This window comes from Elgaria multicarinata, chromosome 5, assembly GCF_023053635.1.
Source record: "Elgaria multicarinata webbii isolate HBS135686 ecotype San Diego chromosome 5, rElgMul1.1.pri, whole genome shotgun sequence".
Lineage (NCBI taxonomy): Eukaryota > Metazoa > Chordata > Lepidosauria > Squamata > Anguidae > Elgaria > Elgaria multicarinata.
Window position 1 is genome coordinate 94,492,100 of NC_086175.1, and position 25,010 is coordinate 94,517,109.

General features: G+C 41.1%; 2 protein-coding genes across 5 annotated transcripts in view; both read right to left on the reverse strand.

The window, feature by feature from the left end:
• Positions 1-1,027: 1,027 nt before the first annotated feature.
• On the reverse strand, positions 1,028-11,294 carry ABHD10 (abhydrolase domain containing 10, depalmitoylase). The gene is made up of 5 exons (XM_063126830.1): positions 11,172-11,294; positions 8,699-8,882; positions 7,221-7,332; positions 5,875-6,012; positions 1,028-3,889 (listed from the first exon to the last, which is right to left on the reverse strand). The coding sequence occupies exons 1-5, from the start codon at positions 11,263-11,265 to the stop codon at positions 3,554-3,556; spliced, it is 864 nt and encodes a 287-aa protein (XP_062982900.1). The 5' UTR covers positions 11,266-11,294; the 3' UTR covers positions 1,028-3,553.
• A 5,853-nt stretch (positions 11,295-17,147) lies between these two features.
• The window catches only part of PHLDB2 (pleckstrin homology like domain family B member 2), a 97,088-nt gene continuing 89,225 nt past the window's right edge, over positions 17,148-25,010 (reverse strand). For all 4 annotated transcript variants that reach the window (XM_063126842.1, XM_063126840.1, XM_063126839.1 and 1 more), the window contains 2 exons: positions 24,400-24,485; positions 17,148-21,317 (listed from right to left, as the gene is read on the reverse strand). In XM_063126842.1, coding sequence (XP_062982912.1) covers positions 21,177-21,317; positions 24,400-24,485 — 227 coding nt within the window. In that variant the 3' untranslated portion in view covers positions 17,148-21,176. The remainder of the gene's footprint in view (positions 21,318-24,399; positions 24,486-25,010) is intronic.

Here is a 25,010-nt window from a genome sequence, read left to right on the forward strand (position 1 = left end):
AACATTTCTATAGCTATACACTACCATGCACTAATTCTTCGTAAAGCTAGTATGAAGAATTAGTGCCGGGTGATTTTATCACCCCCTCCCCCATCCTCCCCTCTGCCTTTCCTAGCAAGTCTTTTAGACTATAAGCCTGCAGAAAGTAACTATATTTTGTTGTTGATCTATATATACAGCACCTATAAAACCTTGGCACTTTACAAATGATCTCATGATTTCTGAAGGAATGGAATGTAGGCAAGTAAAAGTCAAGGCACTAGTTGGAGACTAAGGGCTGATCTACTCTTTAGCATGCTGCAATTTGTAGGGAAACCAGCAGCCAGTGCCAGTCAACTCACTGAATTTCATGATAAAATGGATAGCCCAGTCCAAGCCTGCAGTAAGCAATAAGCTGATCTTTGTACCATAGGTTGTGTTCAATTCGCGTCCAGTGAATAACACTACATGAACTCTGTTCTGGGGCTAATTTTCAATGCTATTATTTGCCTGAATTAGAAAAATGTGCTTACTATACAAAGTTTACACATGCCACTATTCATGGGATCTGTGAGGATGAAATGCAGAACATTGAGAGTTTTGCAGTCGCTGAGCTTCTTTAAAAGAAAATTATCCTGTTTTAAGAGCAAATGAACCTTTCACATACCACACAAACTTCTCAGGTGGACAGTGCCACAATAATGTAATATATAAAAGCACATTTCAGAACAGCATCTCTTTATTAAAGGTACTGAACAGCATGCAATGCGACCGGGGGTGGATGGGTGAGGGGAATCCTAGCTTTCGTCATTACAGTTCATGTCAGGTCATAATTTTCACACACTTGCAACACGGCTAATTTCACTCTTAAAACATTTCTACTCTGCATTTAATTGGACAAGACACATTTCTTTTCGTACAGAATTTTGTACATTTGAGAAAACTGTATTTAGTCAATGGCATTTTTGGCATGGCAGTTCTCTATGCTCAATTTTCTGACAAGAGAGAATTGTATGAAGAAGATATAAAATAGGCAGGAGAGACTAAGAACTGGGAGATAACCTTAATTGGCTAGGACAGATTCCTTCTTATACCCTTGCAACATAACAGAGAAGCCTATTTGGGTAGTCTATAGCCAAATACTGGAACAGTTACAGATCTTACCAGTGACAGTGCTTTTACATTAACACATTCTCTACGAATACACAGAAATAGCATCATAAAGGCAGTATCAGAGAACAGTTTTTTGTGATGCAATATTCAGCACAACTGAATTTATTACACGGAAGTCAGTCCCACTGCTTCCACCATAGTACCTCCATGTCATACTGTGATCCAGTAGATTGCACATGCAACACAGACTTGTGCTTTTGTTGTTTAGCAGGTGCATACTCAGGTCATCCAGGCTTGTGTAGACATGCAGTGTCATGTTTCTCAAAGTTGCCAAACCACATTTGCTACCTTACAATTAAAGGTAGCATTTCCCCTAGAGATGTGAAATACGAAGAGCTAAGAATCCATAAGGCACTTCACCAGACTCCCAATTGCTGTGGAGTCTCAATGGGAATAGCACCTACTGAGAGAGAGATTTTCTGGAAATTAAGCATCTGACAACATCAGGTATGGTTAACCATTGACAAAAGGCAGACTCACCATGACTTGTCATCTAGAACTTTTTACAATGCATGAAGGATTTAATCTTACATTTCACACTAGTCAGAATCCCTGTATGTGCAAAGGGAACTTTTCCTTTGAAAAAAATGCCACGTCCTTGGGAATGCACGTGCAACACATACCTGCAATAACTAGCAACAGGATCCATGTTTTAGATTGCTTCCATGAACTGTAACAAATAATATTTGAACCTATGATCTAGTAACATCTCCTTTTCACAGCAAAAATTAATTCAGTATTTGGCTTGAAATATGTAGAATTTCATCTTAAAAATTGCATAACTTACATTGACTTTTTTTGTTGAGCTATAATGGCACCAGATCTGCTGCCTCCTCACTAAAGGATGAAACCCTCAAAAGAACTGGGAGAAACACTAACCCTAGAATGCCATGATGACATTGCTTTTTCAAGGCTACTTTCAGAACAATACTTTTTAGTGATGACATTGGAGTTTTAAGTAGCATTACTTAGGAGAAAGCAATTCCTATAAAAGAATTTTATCCCCAAACCATGTCTATTTATTAGAAAGCTTGAAGATCCTCGTCATTGACAAATAAAGTATTTGCAATCACAAGATAAATCAAGCTTGTGAAATATGCAGAAGTCCACTTTACAAATACGATCATCTTTGGCAAACCACCAGTATATAAAAAAAACCAGCAGTCTAGAATGGAAGCATTGCACTGTTTACATCTAAGATATACTTATGATCTGGTTCTACTCTGTGTGACTCAGGGCTTACCTATACGCAGCAATAAGGGCACATCCTATGCACGTTTATACAGACAAAAGTCCTACAACTCCCAGTATGGCTGGCTGAGGAATCCTGTAGTCTGTAGCTCTCATCTGTAATTATAATAGGCAGGAAATATTTTTCTGTCTAAACATGCATAGGATCACAGCCTAAATGTGACATCAGTGTTTTCTCTCTAATTAAAACCAAACAGGATGCAGCCAATATGGATTGGGACCACAGCACCCATCAAGTAGCAATAATAAAAAGATTCCATTAGCACCACAGGGATTTTTTCTATTGCTGTGTTTTAATTAAAATATCACTAAACCCTGATATCACTGTGATGCATTTAACGTTATAAGTTGTTGGGCCCTGCTATACCAAGCCCTAAACAAATTTGAAATAAAGCCCCATTAGTTTCAATAGGCATCGTTTCCTGCAGTGTTTAGGCATCTGATAAATAAGCTTACAACTAGAAATATTCCTTCTTTGGCGCAGAGATGTATATTAAGTGAAGAGTTTGTTTGTGTGTTTACTTTGGTGTCTGGCTGGGTCTAAATTAATATAATGTACAGCTGTAGTAGCATATCACTCCTATGCAGGAAACACATAACCAATTCAAGCTATTTTAGGTAATTCAAGATGAAATGTGTATTTCCCTTAGCTTTTAATACTCCTCAGCATTAAAAAAAAACCTCAACTATTCATGGTAGAAGTAACACATGAGTATTTCAGGTGCATTTCTAGATAGCATGGATTTGGATTGATAAATTACGTTTCATAACTCAAGTGGAAGGACATTATAATGCATATTTATTTAAAGAGTAAAAAAGGAGGAAAGGTCACACAATACTTCAAGGTAAGTAGTAGGTACTGGCACAAGAATACCCAGGTGTGAAAATGTAAGAAATACATATTGCATAAAAGTCAGTGGTAATTTGAGTGGGGGAAGAAGGGATTGAACAGCAGCATTTTATTCACATTTTATTGTTTGTGCAAATGCAGCATTAAGAAGATAGCTGTATTTACCAAAATAAAAAATAAAAAGGTAAGAAAATAATTGTAACTCTCCAGGTCCTTCAGGCTGACCAGTTACCCTTTGAACTTAGTTCCCCCCACCTGCCATCTGAGCTTTCTTCTGCTTCTGTCACTGCACAATGCATGCTAGGTGCTCAACTGTTCAATCAAGTCTTCCACAGTGTATATCATAAGTTTGATATCATCCTTCTCTTTCATCCGGTGTTCACCAGCTTTGCGGAGAATAACATCCACATCTCCACTGACAACGTTCTCTGCAACCTTCAAGGAAGTCTGCCATGGGATATCTTCATCCTTTATGCCATGAATAAGTCTCACAGGGCATTTTATGGGAAGAGGGCTACTCAATACACAGTGATTTTCTGCTTCCTGAATGAGTTCATATGGCAGAGAGTAAAATCCTTCTTCATTGTGCTTGGTTGGCAACTTCCATTCACCTTTTTCTTCTATTTCCTTTTTGGTCTTGGAAGTTAAACATAAAATAGACCGACTTACTGGAAAGGAAGTGAAAGACAGCTAAACCCTACTTTCTGTACAAGGAGAGATTGTCCAAGTGTTGACCCTTATACACATATCATCAATGTGTACTTATTTGGGATGCGGAAGATTTTTGTGGATACATAACCCACATTAAAAAGATATGCACTAACACTTTTGAGTTGTGCTTAGAAATGTAGCCAAGTAGTACATTGCCCTAGCTCAGTTAACAACGTAGCAGTTATATTTTACACTAACTGTAGTTTCTTCAAAGTCAGCCCCGTGTACAATACATCGAAGTAGTCTAGTCCAGAGAATACCAGAGCATGGATAACTCTGATCAGTCTCTCTCTGCCCTGGAGGGGTCTTAACTAGCATATATCCAGCCTCAGTTGGTGAAAAGTCTCTAAACAACTTGTTCTGAGAACCTTCAAACTAAACACCTTAGCCTTTAGGGGACCTGAGGGCAACCTCACCCCCTCAGACCTATCCAGTTCACGGAGGTGCCCAATCTGGCCCACAGAGGTGAGCATCTTTTGCGGGGCCCTCCCCTCCCCTCCCCTCCCCAAGCTCCAACCTCTGGGGAAGAGGAATACCCATTGTTTGCCTTCCCAATCAGAAGACGGTTGATATAATGGGGATTTCCCCACCCAACTCAGACAGAGCTTGCAGGAGTTGGTCCTGCAAGCTCTTGGTACATCCCTTCCTATAACTCAGTTCAGAGGTGAACAGTACAAGAAATATGAGCTGGTGCTTATAGGAGCTGACTCCTGCAAGCACAGGCCAAGTCTTTGGCTCAGTTCAGGCAACACGTTAGTCAACGCAGTGTGAAAACTCCACTCAACAGTTGTGTTTATAGGTGGTCCTCCCCACACAACATGTTCTAACTCTACCGGTGTGTGACTGTGGGCTACCGTGGAGTTGAGTAAAATCTATCGAGACGTTTGATTGACAGTTCCTCCACCCTCTCTCCTTCCCTGGTCCTCCCAATGGTATCCCATCAGCCATTGCTGCAAATAAACAATCCCAACAGCTCTCCTAGACCAGCACTTGCTCTTCTGTCATTCTTGCCAGGGAACTCTGTAGCCAGTGGGAAAAGTCAACTCAACGCAACAGAAAACTCCATGGAGCCCACCACACAACACACAATGGTTGTGCAGGAACTCTCCTCTGCACAGCATGGAAATTCTGCGTGGAGTGTTTTCCAAACAAACTCCACCATTGTTTGGAGTTTTACTGCCAGACAACACATTTTCCAACAGTGGTGTAAAAACTCCACTTTGGAGTTCTAAAGCCACCATTGAGAAACATGTCTGAACTGAACCCTTTTCTTGTGCTCCATGCCTCTCTCTGCACAGAGAAAAAATACATTTTGAAAATGGGCAGAGCAGACCAGATGACTTCACAGGAGGGGGAGGAACTTTGGGGTGAGAGTCCTAACCCCTTGACTTCATCTGGCTTGCCAGCTTGATCCAGTGGAGCAATCCAGTCCTCAGCCCAAATGTGACTGCCTATTCCTACAGGGTGACCACCACCTTTTAGCAACAGTATGTTCATCATCAGGATCTAGCTTCAGCTTATTAAGTCCATTACTGGCCATATATCAATTCCACATTTCTACTGCCTCACCCAAGGAGAGGGGGAGAGAGAGAGAGAGAGATCTAGGTGTCATCAGTATTTGCCCTGCATTACTGCCACAAGGTCAAGCAATAGTGCCCCAGCATACAGCCTGCCTGTCATGATGACAGCCTTTTAGCCAGTTATGCCATAAAATGTAAGAAGGGACATATGCAGATATCCTAATAATGGAAAGTATTTACTCTTAACTATCCTCAAGTGGCTTGCAAGAAGGAAGAATGCTCTCTGCAGCACTTCTTTCTACAACAGTAGTACCTCACATCCTGAAGTTCTACACTAAAAAGACCCCAGTGTCCTTGCTTTTGATCAGAGAATACAACATCTCTTCTTACCTCTACAGGAAGCTGTTGAAAAGCTGCTACAAGATAGTCTGCAGCAACTGCTATTCCAACGAGTGCAGCCACCTTTTCTGGACGGGCAATTGCTGCATGAAGCATCAGCCATCCGCCCAAACTGGAACCAACTAAAATCTTAACATGAAAACAATATTAGTGCTTTTGTGTTATAAAAACACTCCACAAACTTTTACTTGTGAGTTCATATATACTGACCAATGGTGCCACCTTAAATTAAGTCAATTTATTTATTTATTTATTTATTGCATTTGTATACCGCCCCATAGCCAAAGTTCTCTGGGGGGTTCACATAATCTCTGGGTGGTTCACATAAATTAAGCTGCTTTATGTGATATGAGCATTGCCTATGACAGGAGTACAGAACTGTTTTCTAGTGGGGGGGGGGGGTTTGAAGTGCAAAACACCAAGTCCATTACAAGCCAGGGGCTACACCCCCTGTACATCCATGACACTACCCCCTTTTTCCTCCAGGATCCAGGCTGCCCCACATTCCCAACACCTGCTGCCCTTCATCCCCACTGTTATCTCCAATCTGAGATCGCAGCAGGGGGATGCCCTCCAAGGAGATTCCTCCAGTGGCATGGCTTGGAACTTAGGCCACACTCCCTGGGCAAGCCCCAAGAGGTAGGATTGGCCAGGATTGGGTGCCCTATGGGTCAGTATTTCTGCAACACTCGCCTATGATCACATAAATACCAGTTGACCTGGCAACCATATTTGCAGTCAATGGCTATGTTTGGGTGATCATATCTTTGTTTAATAATCCTCTTGTGCTTCACACTCAGCCACTTTAAACCATGTCTTAAAAATCTGGCTGCTAAACACAGTTTCCTGGATTGGATGCAATGGGAAACTATATTTAACCAAAGACTTCCTGGCGTGTGAAGGAAGACTGTGAAAATGAAGCAACCATGTGTGGGGCAATGAGGCTTGTTCACCTCTCTGCTTATAACACTGAGATATGATTGTCCAAACTATCCAATGTTATATAACTTAAATGGTATCCCTGGGCCTATCATTAATGTAATTCCCAGGCAGTTGAGTGCCTCTAATTACTTGCTGGTTTAAAAAATATTATTTCTTTGGAGGGTTTATATCAAACTTCCTACCTGTGCCCTCAAAGCAGCTTTATTTAAAAGGCAGTTTTACACAATTGTATCATGAGAAACAACCATTTCCCACTACTTTATCAACTAGCAGCCTAGTTCCTGAAGTGTTTTACAAGTCAAGGATATGTTTGCTGACAGCAGTGACATACCCAGTACAGGGGCAACATTTCCAACCATAAGGGGTAGTACAACTTGAAAGAAAAGAAAATCAACCTGTGGTCCTTGAGTGAGTTCATCCAGTACAGAAAGAACATCCTTCCGCCACTTTCCCAATGTACTCTCTTTAATATTGCCTTCTGAACTCCCACAGCCTCTGTAATCAAACCTGTAAAATCAGACAAAAGAGGGGTCTAAATGAAGGCATAGCTTTGCACAAGCATCATTCAACAGGTCTACCAAATGAAAATAGTTTGGGAAAATGTTACCAATAATTTAAATACCATATTTCTTCGATTCTAAGATGCACTTTTTTCCCTAAATAAGCAGCTCTAAAAATGGGGTGCGCCTTAGAATCGATGGCGTCTTAGAATCGAAGAAATACGGTAGCTCAAATATAATTCACTAACATCAAGACATTAAAACAATGTTCAGGTGTCACCAATATGCAGATGACACCCAGCTCTATCTCCCCTTTTCATCAAACCCAGGTGAGGCAGTGGCTGTTCTGAATCAGTGCCTGGGCACACAAGACAGAAGTACTGTTAGTGTGTGGTTTGTCTGTCAGGTGAGTTGATGTTCAACCTGCTCTGGAAGGGGTTGCACTCCCCCTAAAGGATCGGGTTCATGGTTTGTGGGTACTCTTAGATCCAGAACTTTCACTTGAAGTGCAGAAGGATTCAGTGGCAAGAAGCACCTTTTATCAGCTTAGGCTGATATACCAACTGTGCCTTTATCTGGACATAGATAGCCTAGCTACAATTATCCATGCTCTGATAACCTCTCATCTGGATTACTGCAATGTGTTACACGTAGGGCTGCCTTTGAAAATGGTCCAGAAACTTCAGCTGGTACAAAATAGGGCAGCACATTCGTTAACAGGGACTTGTCAACAAGACCACATCACATCAGTCCTTTTCCAGCTTCACTGGCTGCCAGTCCAGGTCTGAGCCAGATTCAAAGCACTGCTATTAACATTCAAAGCCCTGAACAGCTTGAAACCAGGTTATATAAAGGAACACCTCTTTCCATATGTACCTGCCCAAACAATATGATCATCCTCAGGGGTCCTTCTCTGTGACCCCCTGCCAAAGGAAGTGAGGCAGATGGCTACCAGGAGGGCCTTCTCTGCTGTGGCACCCCAGCTGTGGAATGAGCTACTTAGAGAGGTTCACCTGGCACCTACATTATACTCTTTTGGACACCAGTTGATGACCTTTTTATTTTCCAAGTATTTTAACAGTTTATCATCTTTTAACTTTGCTATTTTAAATCTGTATTTTATAGCTGCATTGATCTCTGCATTGCTGCTCAGTTATAACCTGGTTGTGCTTTTATATTGTACTTTTATACTGTGTTTTTAAACTGTTGTTTATATTTTGAATGGTTTTTACGGTTTTAATTCTTGTGAACTGCCCAGAGAGCTTCGGCTATTGGACAGTATAGAAATGCAATAAATAAATAATTTACCAAGGCAACTTAATAAGAAGTGTTTGCATCTCATTATACACTAGAATGTACTCTTTAAGACATACCTTACAAAAGCATGACCAACAGATTTGCAGTAGTCTTCCAGTGCAAGTGCTTTTTCGCCATTCATATTTGAAAAAAGACCGGGGAGGAAGACAACTCCAGGATTCTTGCCTTTTAGTTTATGGTAAGCTAGATTTGGATTATCAGCTCGGTTAAGGAAACTGTGCGATGATTTTTGTCTACAACCTGAAGAGAAAAAAAAATCAAACCATTTATATTTTGCCTGTTGGCAGTATTGAAATACATTCTTTAAGACATCTAGGTCTGACATTGGCTGCTTAATACTCCTTGAATTATTTGCCTTATTTTAGACACACTTTTTAAAATAGTATTTTATTGTACGTATTTTCAAATAAAACAAAACAAAATACATGAGTCCAAAGACAAGAAAGCGTGATACACATCCAAACTGAACATTCACATCAAATAAGACAGATCTTCATAGAAATAGCAACAATACAGAATCAAAGTGATATTAACTCCTTCCCAAAAGATATGTGATTGAGAAATTATAGTGAGGAGTTACTGTTTATGTAAGAAAAATATAAACCACTTATCAACAGATTAGTATGAAAGTATTTTTTCCATCAGTTACACATATTTGTTCTGTAACGGTGTTTTAGCAACAATGTACATTGATGGTGCTATATAAATAAATAATAATAATAACAACAATTCAAGATCAGTGTTGGCTGTCCTGTCATAATTTGAGTTTGACAAATTCTAAAAAAATTCTATGATGGAGAGTGTATTCCACCCTTGCATTTAATTATTCACTTGGTCCACATAGGTAACCAGAAATTCTACACAGGTGAGTAGATGGAATTCCATTCCACATACCCCACTCCAGTGGGCTGGAAAAAGAGTCACAGACCACTCTGTTCCTCTTCTGTCAGTTTGCTCATCTTCTGTCCTGGCTAGGGAGCAAGAAGTTTCACATCCTCTGCAGCCAATATGAAAATCGAGCAAGTGGGCAGGGAAAGGACACAGTGATTCATCCCTCCTCTGCCAGCCCACTGCAGTTCAATTCTGGACATCTAGGTGAAACCTTTTCCAACACACTCACCATAGAAACCAAGCAAGCTGTTGGAAGGCACAGGAAATGCCCCATGTCTTTTCCGCCAGCCTGCTGCATTTCTGGCCTGTTATACGTGCTAGAAGCCAGTTTTATTGTAAAAAGCAGGTGAACAAAACTTTTGGCAGACGAGTAAGTTTTGGAAGCTTATTAACAAAATTGGTGTATTCATTAACTAGACGTATGCCCAGTAGTAAATAATCAATCTTCCCAAAGCTCTTAGTGATTGGAGCCCTCTGTCTGGAAGCACCCCAGGTTTGGGTCTGGCCAGAGCATGGAAGGAAGGCAACCAGTTAACTCCACAGGCACCACCTTGAGTCCTATGATGGAAGGAAAAGGGGATATAAATTATATGTGTTGGGGTTTCTTCTATCCACCTCTACAGCAGAATTCGGTGCAATGTTTTACTCAGAAATCCCATTTTATTCAATGGGGCTTATTTTCGGGATAAGTGTACACAGCATTGTATATACCAAGTCATCCACTCTAACCCCCACCCTGCCTACCTACCTGAGTCATTGGTAGTGGATAAATTGAAACTCAAATAATAAATGGGAGGGGGTAGTGGAGTTTAGAGTTGTAAAATTGTTAGTCTAACTCAGCCTTCCAGTGCAACCCATCTGGAGTGCTCCAGGTTGGGAAAGGCTTGTCTAAGAACATAAGAAGAGCTATGCTGGATCAGATCAAGGGTCCATCTTGTCCAGCATTCTGTTTACACAGTGGCCAACCAGCTGCCCATGGCAAACCCACAAGCAGGAGATGAGTGCAAATGCACCCTAACATATTTTATGCTGTACTATTTGGTTTTAATTTTTGTGAACCACTCAGAGATGTTCTGCTATCGGGAGGTATAGAAATGAAATAAACTTGTTCCATCCCTTTCAATGGGTCTACTGAAAGTAGGGCTAACACTGGATGCAGGTGTGGGGGGAGCAGCTGTGTGGGCAGTAAGAAAAATCCATATAGAGTAAGACCTTTATTAAGGCCAACTCAAGGATCACTCTGCCTCCCGTGGTGGTGGTGGTGAGAGTCCTACAACTCCCAGCATCCCCTAGCCAGCAGGGGAGTTGTAGGGCTTTTTTCTGTCTAAACATGCATAGGATCGCGCCCTTAGTGCGAATGGCGTGCTAGGCGCTGTGCAGGACCTGGAAGCAATAGACCATCTAATTTATTAGGACAGGGCAGGGGGCGGAGCGGGCGAAAGGAGGCCAGGCGGAGACGGCTGTAGAGGAGGAAGGTGAAGCTGCGCGGATCCTCCTTGCTACAGCATTGAGGCGCTTTCGGCGGGGGGGGGGAGGCGCAGCCATCCTTCTCCTCCTCCTCCTCCTCCTCCTTGGCTAGCGACTCCGGCTGCCTCGCCATGCTTCAGGCCGCGCCCGCCTCACCCCGCCTGCACTCACCCAGTAACTGAGGGAAGCCCAGCCCCGTCCTCCGGGCCACGGCCAGGCCCCAGCTCAGCCTCTCCCGCCGCCACAGCGCTCTCGCCGCCGCCATGCCCCTCCAGCCTGAGCGACCCGCCAGAGAACGACACACGCACACACCCCTCTGCCCTCCCCACCGGCAAGGGAGCATGCGCGCGGTTTGGTGGGGCGGGCAGAGGAAGAAGAGGCGACCGCGACTACGCATGCGCCCTGCTCTAGAACTAGAGGAAAAGAAAAAGCTTTAACTCTATCCTGCTTATCTCTATGGTTATGTACTGGAAGATTGATTGTTTAACGGGTAGACTGACAAGTCCTATATGCGACTGCCTGGTTGCTTTTGCTGCTTTTTTTAGCCTGAGGGAGTGAAAATGATGAGAAAACACGGAGAAATCTAGGAATTTATACTGTAGTTGGGCAGCACCTCTCCCCAATCCAAAAAGCTGAAGCAAAGGCACGAATTGAGGGTCTTTCTAACTCAGGTCTCTGCTTCTAAGAAAATAATAATAATAATAATAATAATAATAATAATAATAATAATAATAATAATAATAATAATATACATTTTATATCCCCCATAGCCGAAGCTCTCTGGACAGTTTACAAAAATTCAAAACATTAAAAACAATATGCAAAATTCAAAAACATTAAAAAATGCACAACAGATAGTATACACAGAGACAATATTACATCCAAAAACAACTTTGAGCAACTAGCCAAACTGTAAAATATATCTAGGATTAAAACTCATCACATGCTGCCAAATGCCTGAGAAAAGAGAAAAGTCTTGACCGGGTGCCGAAAAGATAACAATGTTGGCACCAGATGGGTCTCACTAAGGAGATAATTCCACAATTGGGGGGCCACCACTAAGAAGGCCCTCCCCCTTGTTGCTGTCTTCTAAGCCTCCTTCGGAGTAATACCTTAGATATTGAGTGTAGAGTACAGGTAGGTTCATGTTGGGAGATCCATTCGTCAAGTATTACGGTCCCAAGCCATACAAGGCTTTATAGTTAAAACCAACACCTTAAAGTGGACTCAAAAACATACAAGCAGCCAATGCAAGTGGGCCAGAGTTGGTCTTATATGTTTGAACCTTCTGGTCCACATTATCAATCTGGCTGCTGCATTTTGCACAATCTGCAGCGTCCAAACTGCTTTCAAAGACAGCCCTACATAGAGCTTTATCACACCAGCGTTATACTGCAGTCACTGCAAATTGCGTACAAAGGACTCCGAAGTTTTCCAGTTTATAATCTGCTTTTATTGTGAAGTACTCCCATGCATCCTGCTTTAATTGTGCTTCAAAGGCAAAAGACCTGCCCTATTTTGGTACTACTTTTCAAGCGAATTACTTGTTGTTCTCCAAGTGGCCACTGGGGGTGCAGGAGCAGGTTTTGATATGTTTAAAGAAAAATTAAACAAATGCTTACATCTGCATAAGCTTTAAAGATAAAGACATCAAAATTGGCACAGTAATAGATATTAAGGAGAGCTTTAAGCATACTAAATTTGAATCGGATTGGGTCATCCGTTGATTTTTTACATTTCCCCCCTTAAACCCATTTCCTGGTATGCAAAGGATATTAGGAGCACTGCCGCCCAGGGTGTGATTTGACAACAATGGCGACAGCTTAGCGCTGTAGGGGATAATTAGAAGGAAACAGGTATGTGGGATGAAGCTAATAAAGTGCATTGCACTCTACTTCGAGGTTACCAGAACATAGACAACTAAAGTCAGGTTATCTCTGTCCAGGTAGGGGCTGAGCCACCAACCAAAGTTGGTAGAAGGCACTCTGTGCCACTGTAGGTACCTGAGCTTCAATGGACAGAGATGGTTCTAGGAAAAAATCTCAAGCTATGAACATGCTCCTTGAGCGGGGAGTGCAGCCCCATTCAGAATTGCACTATTTATTAGTTCTTAAAGTGCAGTTCTATGCATGTTTGGACATTAAAAAAAAAACCTACAATTCCTAGCATGTGCTAGCCAGTATGGCTAGCTGGAGCATATTGGGAGTTGTAGGGCTTTTAAAAGTCTAAACATGCATAGGATTGCACCCTTAACCACTTCAAAGTTGTGTGTTAAGTGCAAACTTATAATTGCTGTGTTTCAGATGGTGCACCTGTGGCTGAAAAAGACTGGCTTATGACAGTCTTTAGCTCTGATTTGGGACAGTGTAAGAAATGGGCCAGAATGGCCCTTTTATTTAAGAAAACCATGCAAAAAAATAGTGACATGTGTTAGAGACACTTGAGAACAATATTTTAGGATTAAAAACTATTGTAATATATTATTAACCCTATAATGCCCAGCACACATCTGGAACAGAATGGAATGGCCTGGAATAAGCCAAATCAACAAAACTCTTAAGTCCATCACAATTGCTTGACAGGTGATGGATTTGGTGTTGAAGTGCTTCTCACACCCATTTTGAGACTAGGAGAAATTTAGGATAACCAACTGGAGGAAGAGCAGTGGTGGTGAGTCCTCTTTGCAATGTATATTTGTATGTCAGTCAGGGACAGCTGAGTAATGGTACATGCCATTGTCAGAGGGAGAGTTAGTAATGGTACATTCCATTGTGACCCTCCTATGTTGATCACAATGGAATTTGCTGAGGCTGAGCTAGGCAGTTGGAAAATCACTTGAAGACCGGGACTGCTGAAGATGCTGTTTGCCTTTGGGCTTACTCTGTATTTTCATTCTACATAAGTGATCAAGGCAACACAGGAGAGCGTTGAAGTCCTGCTTCCCTTCTTACATTTGGGAAACATTTCTCAGACAACTTTTGACAATGCAAGCCTCCCTCTCTTGCTTTCAACCACTTTAAGTATCTCCTCTCTGGAGAAGGCAAACACTTTGGAAGGGCTGGGATATGGCCTGCCTCCTGGTCTTCAGGGGCTCTGATCAGATGTTGCCTGCCTCCTTTGGAAGAAGAGAAGGAACTCCTTCCATGGATACAAAGGAGCCTCAGGGGAGGAAGAAAGGGAGGGTGAGAGAGACAGCGATTTCCACCTTTTATTCCTGGGGTCTCTTGACTGATGCTTCGACACAGTGGCTACTAGGAGGGCTTTCTCCGTTGTGGCACCCTGGCTGTGGAATGAGCTCCCCAGAGAGGTCCGCCTGGCACCTACACTGTACTCCTTTCATCGCCAGCTGAAGACCTTTTTATTCTCTCAGTATTTTAACACTTAATTGTAACTTAAATTTAAATTTTACTGTTCTAATTCTGTATTTTAATCATATCAATTTCTGCTGCATTGTTTTATCCTGGTTGTGCTTTTTATACTGTATTCTGTATTTGTGTTTTTAGACTGTAGGTTATTTTATTATGGTTTTAATTATTGTGAACTGCCCAGAGAGCTTCGGCTATTGGGCGGTATAAAAATGTAATACGTACATACATACATACATAGGCATGCTAGCATGAACATGGAAACTAAATCCCAGAACTAGGCCATGGGCACTTCTGGGCACTTCTCCTCATGCTATTGTGGCTGAATAGGAAGAGGTGGCAGGATGAGTTTGTAGACAGGTCACACATCCTCATCAGACGATTCCTCCCTCTGGGGTACAACTTCTGGGCATGAGATTGAAAATGACCCCTACATGGGTACTTCTGGTCCTCCACATGTACAGCAGGGCTCTACACCCTCATTCTATTGGTCCATGGAGGCATGATGAGCTCATAGAGGAGTCACATGACCTCATCCACTGATCACTTCTTCTGGGGCAGGACTCCAGAAGTGGGTCTTCCGGGGATGGGATTTGGACTTCCGGCACGGGCAGAATTAATCATCTGCCCCATTAGAATAAGATGCAAGGCTTCAAGGTTGATGTGACGTAGCCGTATTCACTTCTCCTGTGTGTGTTGTGCTCAGTGCATGTCTGGGGGATAAGACCTCTCTCTGCCCCACTGCAGGTTGAACCTGCCACAGTGTGTCCTTATGAGGCATATGAATGGGGCACCATGGTAAAGCAACGACTTGAATGGCTCTGCCTGGGCACCTGTTTTTGGACTGGAGGGAGGTATATTGCCCTAAAAGGCAGCTGTAGAAGCAAGAGGCAAGCCAAAACTGAAAAGTCCTCAAAGACTCTGCTAGCCCTCGTAATACTTCAGTTGACTGTGTTGTGCGCAGTGCGTGCATGGGAAGTAAGACCCAGAAACTAAAAAAAAAAAAAAGTATTTGAAATAAATCGAGGAGCCATCTTTAGCAATTGCCCTCTCTGCCTCTGTCTGGAGACTAGGAGCAGCGAAGCATTCTCCTGTGCTGAGGACTCAGTCAGGTGCTGTTGTGCTTGTTGATTGATTGGTATTTAATCTGAAGTAAATCCCGTTTACTGGGGGGTGGTTTCTTCCTATTAATTGTGTAAATTTGCAGCTTAAGAACCTGGGTTACTCTGGCCTACATCCCTGCACTCGCCCTTGCCAGTATGCCATGTTTCAGTTTGCTTTCAACCAGTAAATGTTTAAAGTGCCATATAGCTCTTTGGGGTTTGGTTGGGCCTCGTCAGCTACACTTGGCAAACCTACAGCATGGAGAAAAGGAAACAGACTTTTTCTTCCCGGAGATAATTTGAGCGTGTAACTTACACATTTACCAGTAAGCTAGGGTGACCATATGAAAAGGAGGACACGGCTTCTGTACCTTTAACAGTTGTATTGAAAGGGGAATTGCTGCAGGTGTCCTTTGTATATAAGGGGAACCTGGAGAAATTTCCTCTTCATCACAACAGTTAAAGCTGAAGGTGCCCCGCCCTCTTTTAAATCTGGTCACTCTAGTATAGCTCCTGCAGCTTTAACTGTGGTGATGAAGAGGAAATTCACCACCAGTTAAATGACAAATATACAAATGACACCTGCTGAAATTCCCTTTTCTATGCAACTGTTAAAGATACAGGAGCCCTGTTCTCCTTTTAACATGGTCACCCTCAGGGCCGGCGCCAGACTATATTGCACCCTAGGCAGGCACGTTCTGAAGCTGCCCCCCCTGCTCGCTTACTGCTCCCCCCACCCGCCCCCTCCCGCTCTCAGCTTTGAAGCCAAGACGCTGGGGTTGGGGGGTGGGGCAGAGGCTTTGAAGCAGTGCGCCTGGGTCGCGGAGCCGGAGTGCGTCACGAACGAGAGCCGGGTCCGGGGCGAGGCGGCAGCTATGCAGGGTGGGGACGCTGCCGCCGCGGGCCGGCCCACTGACCCCCTCACAGCTGCTGCCGCCGGGACGTGAGGAGCCGCTGCTGAGGGGCTGCCGAGGCCGCCCCCCGCCCGGCTGCCCCTGCTGCTCCCTCCGCCTCCAACCCCAGCATCCTGGCTTCGAAGGAGCCAGGATGCTGGGGTTGGGCGGAGGCTGGGGTGGCGGCTTTGGAACAGCACACCCGGAAGCCACTCTAGGAGAGCAGCTTCCGAGTATGCTGTTCGGCGCCCTCGTTTGCTTGGCGCTCTAGGCGGCCGCCTGAGTTGCCTCTATGGCAGCACCGGGCCTGGTCACCCTACAGTAAGCCTAGGGGATGCTGGGAACTACAGGACTTACTCCTATCTAAACATGCTTAAGATTGCACCCTCAGGCTTCAGTCCTACACATTTTTACCAGATTGTAAGCCCCATTGAATGAAATGGGACTTGAGCAGAAATGTATAGAATTGCACTCTAAAACATTTAGCCTGATTCTATGCATGTTTACTTATAAATAACTCCCACAGTATCCCATATAACTTACTTCCCAGTAAGTGCAGTTAAGTATGCAACCTTAATTAATTTGATTTACAGCCTAATTCTATGCATGCTTAAACCTACTGATTCCAATGGGGTTAAGCACATCTAATGCTACACAGGACTGGATTGCACACAGATTAAAATTTATTTTCCAATGAAATAGTTTGAGTAAAAAATCAGACTCATTATTTAAAAATACTGAAATATATTTTTGAACATTTATTTAAAACGTTATTACAACATGCAAGATACAAAACAATTAAAAAAACTGCAAAATTATATAGAAGTAAAATCAGAATACATGAAAGAAATTATATAAACCATTCACTTCTGGAACTTATCTTCAAATGTTGCAAATATTGTTTACCTGATTATTATTTTTAGAACATTCAACTTAGGCTTTATGGTAACAGTTCCTTCCTTTTATTGGAGTCTACAATGGGTTAGATTTAGTCCAATGACTTCCTGTCTGGTATGCGTCATTTGCAGTACAATCCTATGCATGTGTACCCAGAAGTAAGTTCTACCGAGTTAAATAAGGCTAACTCCCAGGTAAAGGTATATAGGATTGAAGTCTTACACTGCATTACTTGAAAGTAGTTTACTGAATTTAAGGAAATACAGCCTTTAAGCCCTGACTGTAAGCACACCTAATTTCCTTGATATCTACTTTCAAGTAAATACATTTTGGACTATGTGGCATTTGTTAATTATTTTAACCACATTACTGGGCACATCATGTCAAAAAATTTTTTTTCCTTTACACAGGATATATTTCAAAATTACAACAGTTCTGCAAGTGTAATTTATTATGCATAATTTGCTCACAATTTAGTTTACTGCATTGAGAACATATGGCACTTACAAAGTCAAATGATTAAAAGAGAATATCAAACACAGACTTGAAGTTCAAAATTCAATCATTCATCTAAATACAATATCCAAAGACTAAAGATGTATTTTAAATGGAAAAAAATATTTAAGGAATATATAATCTTTACAAAACATATGGTAATCCCGTGAGTACATTAAAACTTCAGACTCTCCTGGGCTCATGATGGGTGGCCATCTCCAGACCATCAAACAGTAATGGATCCACTTGGTCTGAAATCCATCATTTGCCATAACATCATAGGAAGGTGCCTTTTTTCAGGTACTAGCTGATATACCTGGTGTTGCTCGGGCCCCCTAAGATATATGTCTGCGAGGTAATCATCTTAAAGTAGTAGGCTGGTGCTAGGCCTGTGAGTTAACTTTTAATCGAACTATATCCATTTCTTTTTTCCCCTCCCTGACCCTCAGGACAACCCTGCAATGTAGGCCAATACAAGGCCTGTGAGGTAACATTAAAATGAATTGAATTTGTTTCTTATTCTGTCTCATCCCTGACACATGGCCAGGGCTGCCTTGAAGCCACCACCATGATTTTCCTTATCCCCACAGAAAATGAAAACTACAATTCCCAGAATGTCTTTCGCTGCGGTGCCCAACTTGCCCAATGGGGATCCTGCCACTGAAACTCAAGGGAAGTGAAATCTGGCCAAGACAGTCCACATTGTACGTTGTGATCAGTGCCCATACACAGGGTGTGAGGGAGCCAGCCACCTGACTGTTAGCTTAGTCATTGCCATTGTCAATGGATCCAGAGCTGCACCCTCCTTTCCTCCAGCTCCCGATGGTGCCTAGTGACAGCAGCCGGCCCCAGGCACTCTCCCTTCAGGCTCAGGATGAGGAGCCATTTCCAGATAATGGCTGCCAAAGCCCAATAAGCCTTCCCTCCCGCCCAAGGCATGCTGGGAGCTGTAAGCATAAGCCTAGATCTGTGAATGTATTAACCATTGAACACTGTCTGAGGTGTGGTGGGAGACAATTGGAGAGTGGGTCTTCTTAGTTGTGGCACCCTGCTTGTGAATTTCTTTCTCCCGGGCAAGCTTGCCTAGTGACTGCATTAATGGCTTTCCAGTGCCAAGTGTTCCTCCCCCCCGCCCCAAGGCCTTTTAAGTTGATGAGATTTTTTTATGTTGCTTTTTTTCTGTTATATCTAAACTACAACTTTCCAAGACAGATGCAGGAATTACTGAATAAAGTTTATGATTTTTATGTAAAAGCCTACCATTGAAACAGAAGAGTGAATGGAGAAATGACTGAGAGCTGAGGCTAGAATGAAATGGTGGGCAGGGTTGGTGGCAGTTGGAGAAAGTCAGGCAGAAGGAGAACAAAGACAGTTAGTGAGAGGTCAGGGAAGCGGGAGCTGAGTTAGGATTGAGATAGTGGCCTAGGTTTTTCATTATTATTATTTAAAAATACTTAAAACACCAAATGTCATGTTTTTAGATTTTTCTGGTACATTGTACAGAGACGTATCAACGTGCCAAATTTCAAGATTCTAACTCATATGGAAGTGGGTAAACATTTCTGGTCATACGTCTCACACACATACTTTCAGCTTTATAGGTAGAGAAGACACTTTGTCCTACTCTGACTGGCAGCAACTCAAGCAAATGTTTTCTTATCACCTGCTATTGGATCCTTTTTAACTGGAGATGCCAGGGTTTGAACCTTGGACCTTCTGCATTCAAAGCATGTGCTCTTCCACTAAGCTCTGGTCCCCTGTTTGTTCTTCGGATACCATACGGCATAGAAATTAGTATAATTTATTAACTCTACTTGATTTAGGGGAATTGTAATGACATTTTATGTTTACATTTTTGGAATATTTATCACAGAAACAACCTCCTTCAAGTACATTTGGGAAACAAAATGCTTAAAGATTAAAGAGCAACGTAAGGTATGAACTCACATGGTAATTGAAGACATAAAGAATGCTGTGACGACACCCTAGAGGATGGAATCAGAAGCACAGCAGTAAGAGGAGTGAGCAATGGAGCCAGCTGCATTGTTTACAATGCGGAATAAGTTTACATGCCTTCTGTTCAGGCATCCATTAAACTGCAGCCATTGTGTGTGTGTGTGTCTGTGTGCATGTGCACACATGCTAAGAAAGAGATACTCCTAAAGTCAAGGACTTTGGTTGAAGACTAATTGTGTCAAAGAAATCTGCCTCAAATTCTGGTCTGTAAATCAACTAACCCTTAGAGAGTATTCAGTTACATTAAAATCTCTCATGGTTATGCGAAAATTGAGTACACAAATATTTTCAATAGGAGTACAGGATATTATTCTCTCACCCATCTGTGGCTCTATGATATATCTATAGGGTCCAAAAATTGTGAATGAAGCTTTTGTCAATTGACGTCTTTTCTGTAGTTTATATAACAAAAAATCTTGTAATTTATTTATTTATTACATTTTTATACCGCCCAATAGCCGAAGCTCTCTGGGCGGTTCACAAAAATATTGTAAGTGGGGTGGAGGGGAGATTGTGGGTTGCTAAATTGCCAAATGGCCTTTTAGATGCAGTTTTTAGCTGTACTAGTCTATCCTGCTAAGAAGAATATCTTAATTTTTAAAGAAATGAAGTAACCACCATAAATAATGACATGCAGAATGTAAGCCCTGTATATATGGATTTTCATTCGATGCTGCCCTCTGAAAAGGATTTCTCTTGGAGGATACTCAATTTTGTGTTAACTTTGAAACTGACCTCATACTTGTAACTTCTGTCCAGCATTTTCAGAATAACATCATAATAGTATTAATATTTTGAAACTCCATTTATGAAGTTTCGCATTTATGAAAAGAACTGAAAACTCTTTACTTATATAGAAACAAGGTCTTATCATATAGTGTGAATCTTTGGCTCTGTAGTGAATTAAGACAAAAACACCACAAACTGTGGTTTTAAAATTTGTTATAAAATACCTATAAGGAAAATAACATTAAAATTGTAGAGAAACCCTGTAATTAAATATAGGCATCATACCTTCCCCTTTAATTTCTTGATACTGAATACTGAATATATCAATACTTCCAACCTATGAAATTTATTTTTATTAAGAAAGTTCTGTATGACAAAATTTGTAAGAAAATGCCACAGAATCTGTGTGCCAGGCTTATGGTGATCTGATTATCCATTTTGGAGCACTACAATCTTTTAGGCAGATTTTCTTTTCTCCTGCAATAACAGTGATTAACAAATCTAAGAATTAATGCTGCTTTTACAGAATGTGTATCATTTTGAAGCATAATGGTACGTGATTTTTTAGTTTTTGCTATTTCATGTAGCTTGTCAAATATAACTAAATATGGCTTTTTACCCCTAGATGTGAGGCTTTTATTGCATTATGCCCTGTCAATGAACCTTTGCACCATTTTACTATAACATGAAGTGGGTATAGCCTTCTGCCCCTGTGACAATTACATCCATCCATATCCGCATAGCTTCTGGTGTGGGGGCCACCATGTAATATATTCTGTCATGAGTCTTAACGCTGAAAGTAAGCAATGGATTAGGACTCTAGAAAGAAAGAAAAGTACATAAAATCAATTGTATAATATGACCTTTCAGAATTGACTGTAATGCAGTGAATAAATGCAAATGTAGACACTTTGTGAGTAGCGAGTCTTTGCCTTTCGCAGTTGATAGTAGGACTGTGACCACATGCAAAGGAATACAGATCTCCTGTACCTTTAAACTGTTGTGTAAACAAGAGAATTTCAACATGAAAAGCTTTCCTCTTGTCTGGGAAGATGCACTTGTCAAAATGTTCTCTCTGAACAACTACGAACCTCATTCTTTGCATCAGGTTTTCATGTTACAGTAGGAACTAGCTACAGAAAGAGTTCTCTGGATCACAGCCTACAGTACATGTATAAATTTTCTCTGCTACTCCTTAAACGCTAACGTAGGAATACAACAGTGTTTCATGAATTTATGACTCAGTATCCTGCCTGTGTCTGCACTACACTATGTATACACACCCACACCGCACACCCCATTTAGCCCATGTGAAGAACAACTGTATGACTAAGAATAACATTTGTATGAAAAGCAGAAATGGCTCTTTTCTCTACATCAGAATCCCCATTGCATTTCTCTGCCTACTGCAAACCATGTCAGTTCATCTGAATTAGCCAAGTTGGTTCACATTCTGTGAACTGTTAGGCCGGACCATACATACATTACCATCATGTACACTGAATATGCATGAAGGGTGGAGCAGGTTTGCACTTGTTAGCTCCACCCTCTCCATACGTGCATTCAACATAACTTATGAAAGTTACTATGAGCGAGGTAGATAAACTGGAACGGGCACATCTTAAATACACTCATAAATTACATTGATTTAATTAAAACATACTTATTTAGAACTGACTGTTATTTTCAAAGGCAATAACCAGATTCCTAGCATTCAACTGTATGGCTTTAAATAAATGTTGAGAATATAATTGAAATATATTGAAAATATAGAGACATGCACAACAAACAACTGGCTATAACAGGTAGAAGTATTACCTTGGGAATAATTACAATTCAAAATGTCTATTAATATTAACAAGGGCAAATATATTCATACAAAAGTATTCATATAAAAGTAAATTAGTTCAATAGTAATACTAATACTATAAAACATGTTAATGAGTAATTACAATTCAAAATGTTTCTTAATTCTAACAACAGCTCACATACTCATGCAAAAGTAGATTTACCCATACAGGATAGAATTCAGTTCATGAGTAATACTATTAAACAGATAATAATGATAGTAAGCAGTAGTGAGTTGATGACAACTCTGGAATTTACTGTCATTTCTATGTTTCATCAGAAGAGGGAGCTTTTGTCAATGAGTATTCACTAAGTTGCTGTGCCATGTCCCTGTCAAACACATATCCTATTCTAAAGAAACAAGATAAAGGCGAAGATAACTCTCACAAGAGCCTAATGGAGATATAAAAAATGCTGAGAAAATTTACTTGTAGCAAAATTGATACCTGAGAACTTGGGAAATAGTATTTTGGAAGCAATTGACTAGACTGTTTCAAGAACTCCAGGAGAGTAACATCATTGTCGGACTGAGATAATGAAATAAGAAAGCAAATTTTGAAAAACAAAACTAGTTACAGCCACTTGCAACCTACTCAATTTTAACACCCAGAAGATTTAGCCTTCCCAAGTTTGTTGCTGTGGAAATCTTGCTCCTGATAGAAAATAAATATAAGCACATGGGAAGTGATATGTGGTTTGTGTGAAAAAGAACGCCACAGAAAACATTTATATAGTCTAAATGAGGGTCAGCTGTGCTATGGCGGATATACAATTTATAGAGACAAGGTAACTGTTTCAGATTAACTGCACATAAATTGAGATCCAATTGATATGAAGGACACATGTTGATATCCTGGCTAGAAAAATGGTCAGAGAAATTCAAAAGATAAAGGCAATAAAATGTTAAAGGAAAAGTTAAAGAAAATAAATTAAAAAAAACAGACCTAGTTTGTCATTTAAGCCTACTGGAGCCATGGATTTTAAATTGTCTATCCAAAGAGCTTCCCTCTTGGACAATGCCTCAGATAAACAGTGTGTTTACGAGGGATCTGTTGAATATGTTTCAAAGCAAAAAAAACCCCAATGAATCGGATGACGTTGTTATAGAAAATGCACAGTCCACGGAGCTTCTGCATTCTGTGTGGGTATCTTGCTTTTATGCTCTGTGATCTTAGGTCTAAGGAGTCCAACTGTAGTTCATTCCATGTAATTTATGTCATCAGATATTACTATCCTAAGTTATATGCTGGACAAACTTCTAGATCCATTATCTATTTAATAATATTCACTCATGAACTAAATTCCATTCTGTATAGGCACATCTACTTTTGTATGAACATATGTGCTGTTGTTAATATTAGAAACATTTTGAACTGTAATTATTTTCAAGGTAACTCATTACTGCTTAATATCATTATCATCTGTTTTATAGTATTGAACTAATTTACTTTTGTATGAATATGTTTGCTCCTGTTAAGACATTTTGAATTGTACTTGCAAGGTATGCTTCTACCTATAATAGCCAGTTGTTTGTTATGCATGTCTCTATATTTTCAATATATTTCAATTATATTCTCACCTTTATCATACTGAGGGTCCCTTGATTTGCTTGATGTTCTTGCCTGAGGGCTTTCCTCCTCCTTGCCTTTGAAATCAATGTTGATGTTAAAACTCGCGAGATCCTAGCATCCAGTTCAGGTAAATTTTCTCTTCCTCTTTGGCCATAGCTAGACCAGGCCTATATCCCAGGATCGTCCCGGGATCATCCCTGTGCATCCAAATGACACACAGGGGATCCCAGGAGCAGGCAGGGACGACCCCTCCATTTGCCTGGGATAATCCTTAGGTCTAGCTAAGGCCAGAGTCTTTCCTTTTATTTCTGTATGCTGTTGCATTTACCATCTGCTTTTTAACAATTAAATGGCTTTCCAACTGAAAACTCCTGGAGATGCATGTTTTCCAATAATTAGCTTCCTGTCAACTTCAGCTAAGGCACAATAAAACTTCAACTAATAAAAAAGTAAAACTATCTGTGTAGTTTTTTTTTTTTTACCTTATAAGCATTCTTTAGATGATCGTAATAGACTTCTTCAATGGCTTGGAAATAAATTACTCCTTTTAATTTAGTTTCATGTTTGTCTACAATAAGGGAAAAAAACTGGGTTGAAACTAACACCGCACCAAAGGGATTAAAGGGTTAGGTATTCAAGCAATAAATCAAAGTCAGGACTAACATGTTCATTTACGAATTATCCAAGGAAAACCTTGGCTTTTTTCATCAGTAGGGTTAGTTTTAGATAGCAACACTAATTCAACATGTCCATGATGCATAGATTTAGTGGAAAGAGGAGAAGGAGAGGCATAAGATTGCAGCTGGAAACAGATTTTGGAAAGAAAGAGATCTGTCTGTGGTTCCAAAGACCACTGGCCATTTTGAGGTGGGTGTGTATTTTTGATCAGGAAAGGGGTTGTGGGAGTGAAGCCTTGAGCTGGTGGCTCAGTTAAGAGTGGGATCAAGTCATCTCTGGTTCAGAAGGTGTGTGTGTGTGTGTGTGTGTGTGTGTGTGTGTGAATTTCATCATTGTGGTCTACTGGGCAGGGAAGTTTAAACACCAGTGTGTCATAATGAGGATGAAAATGCCCCCCTTTTCAGCTGATCTGTAT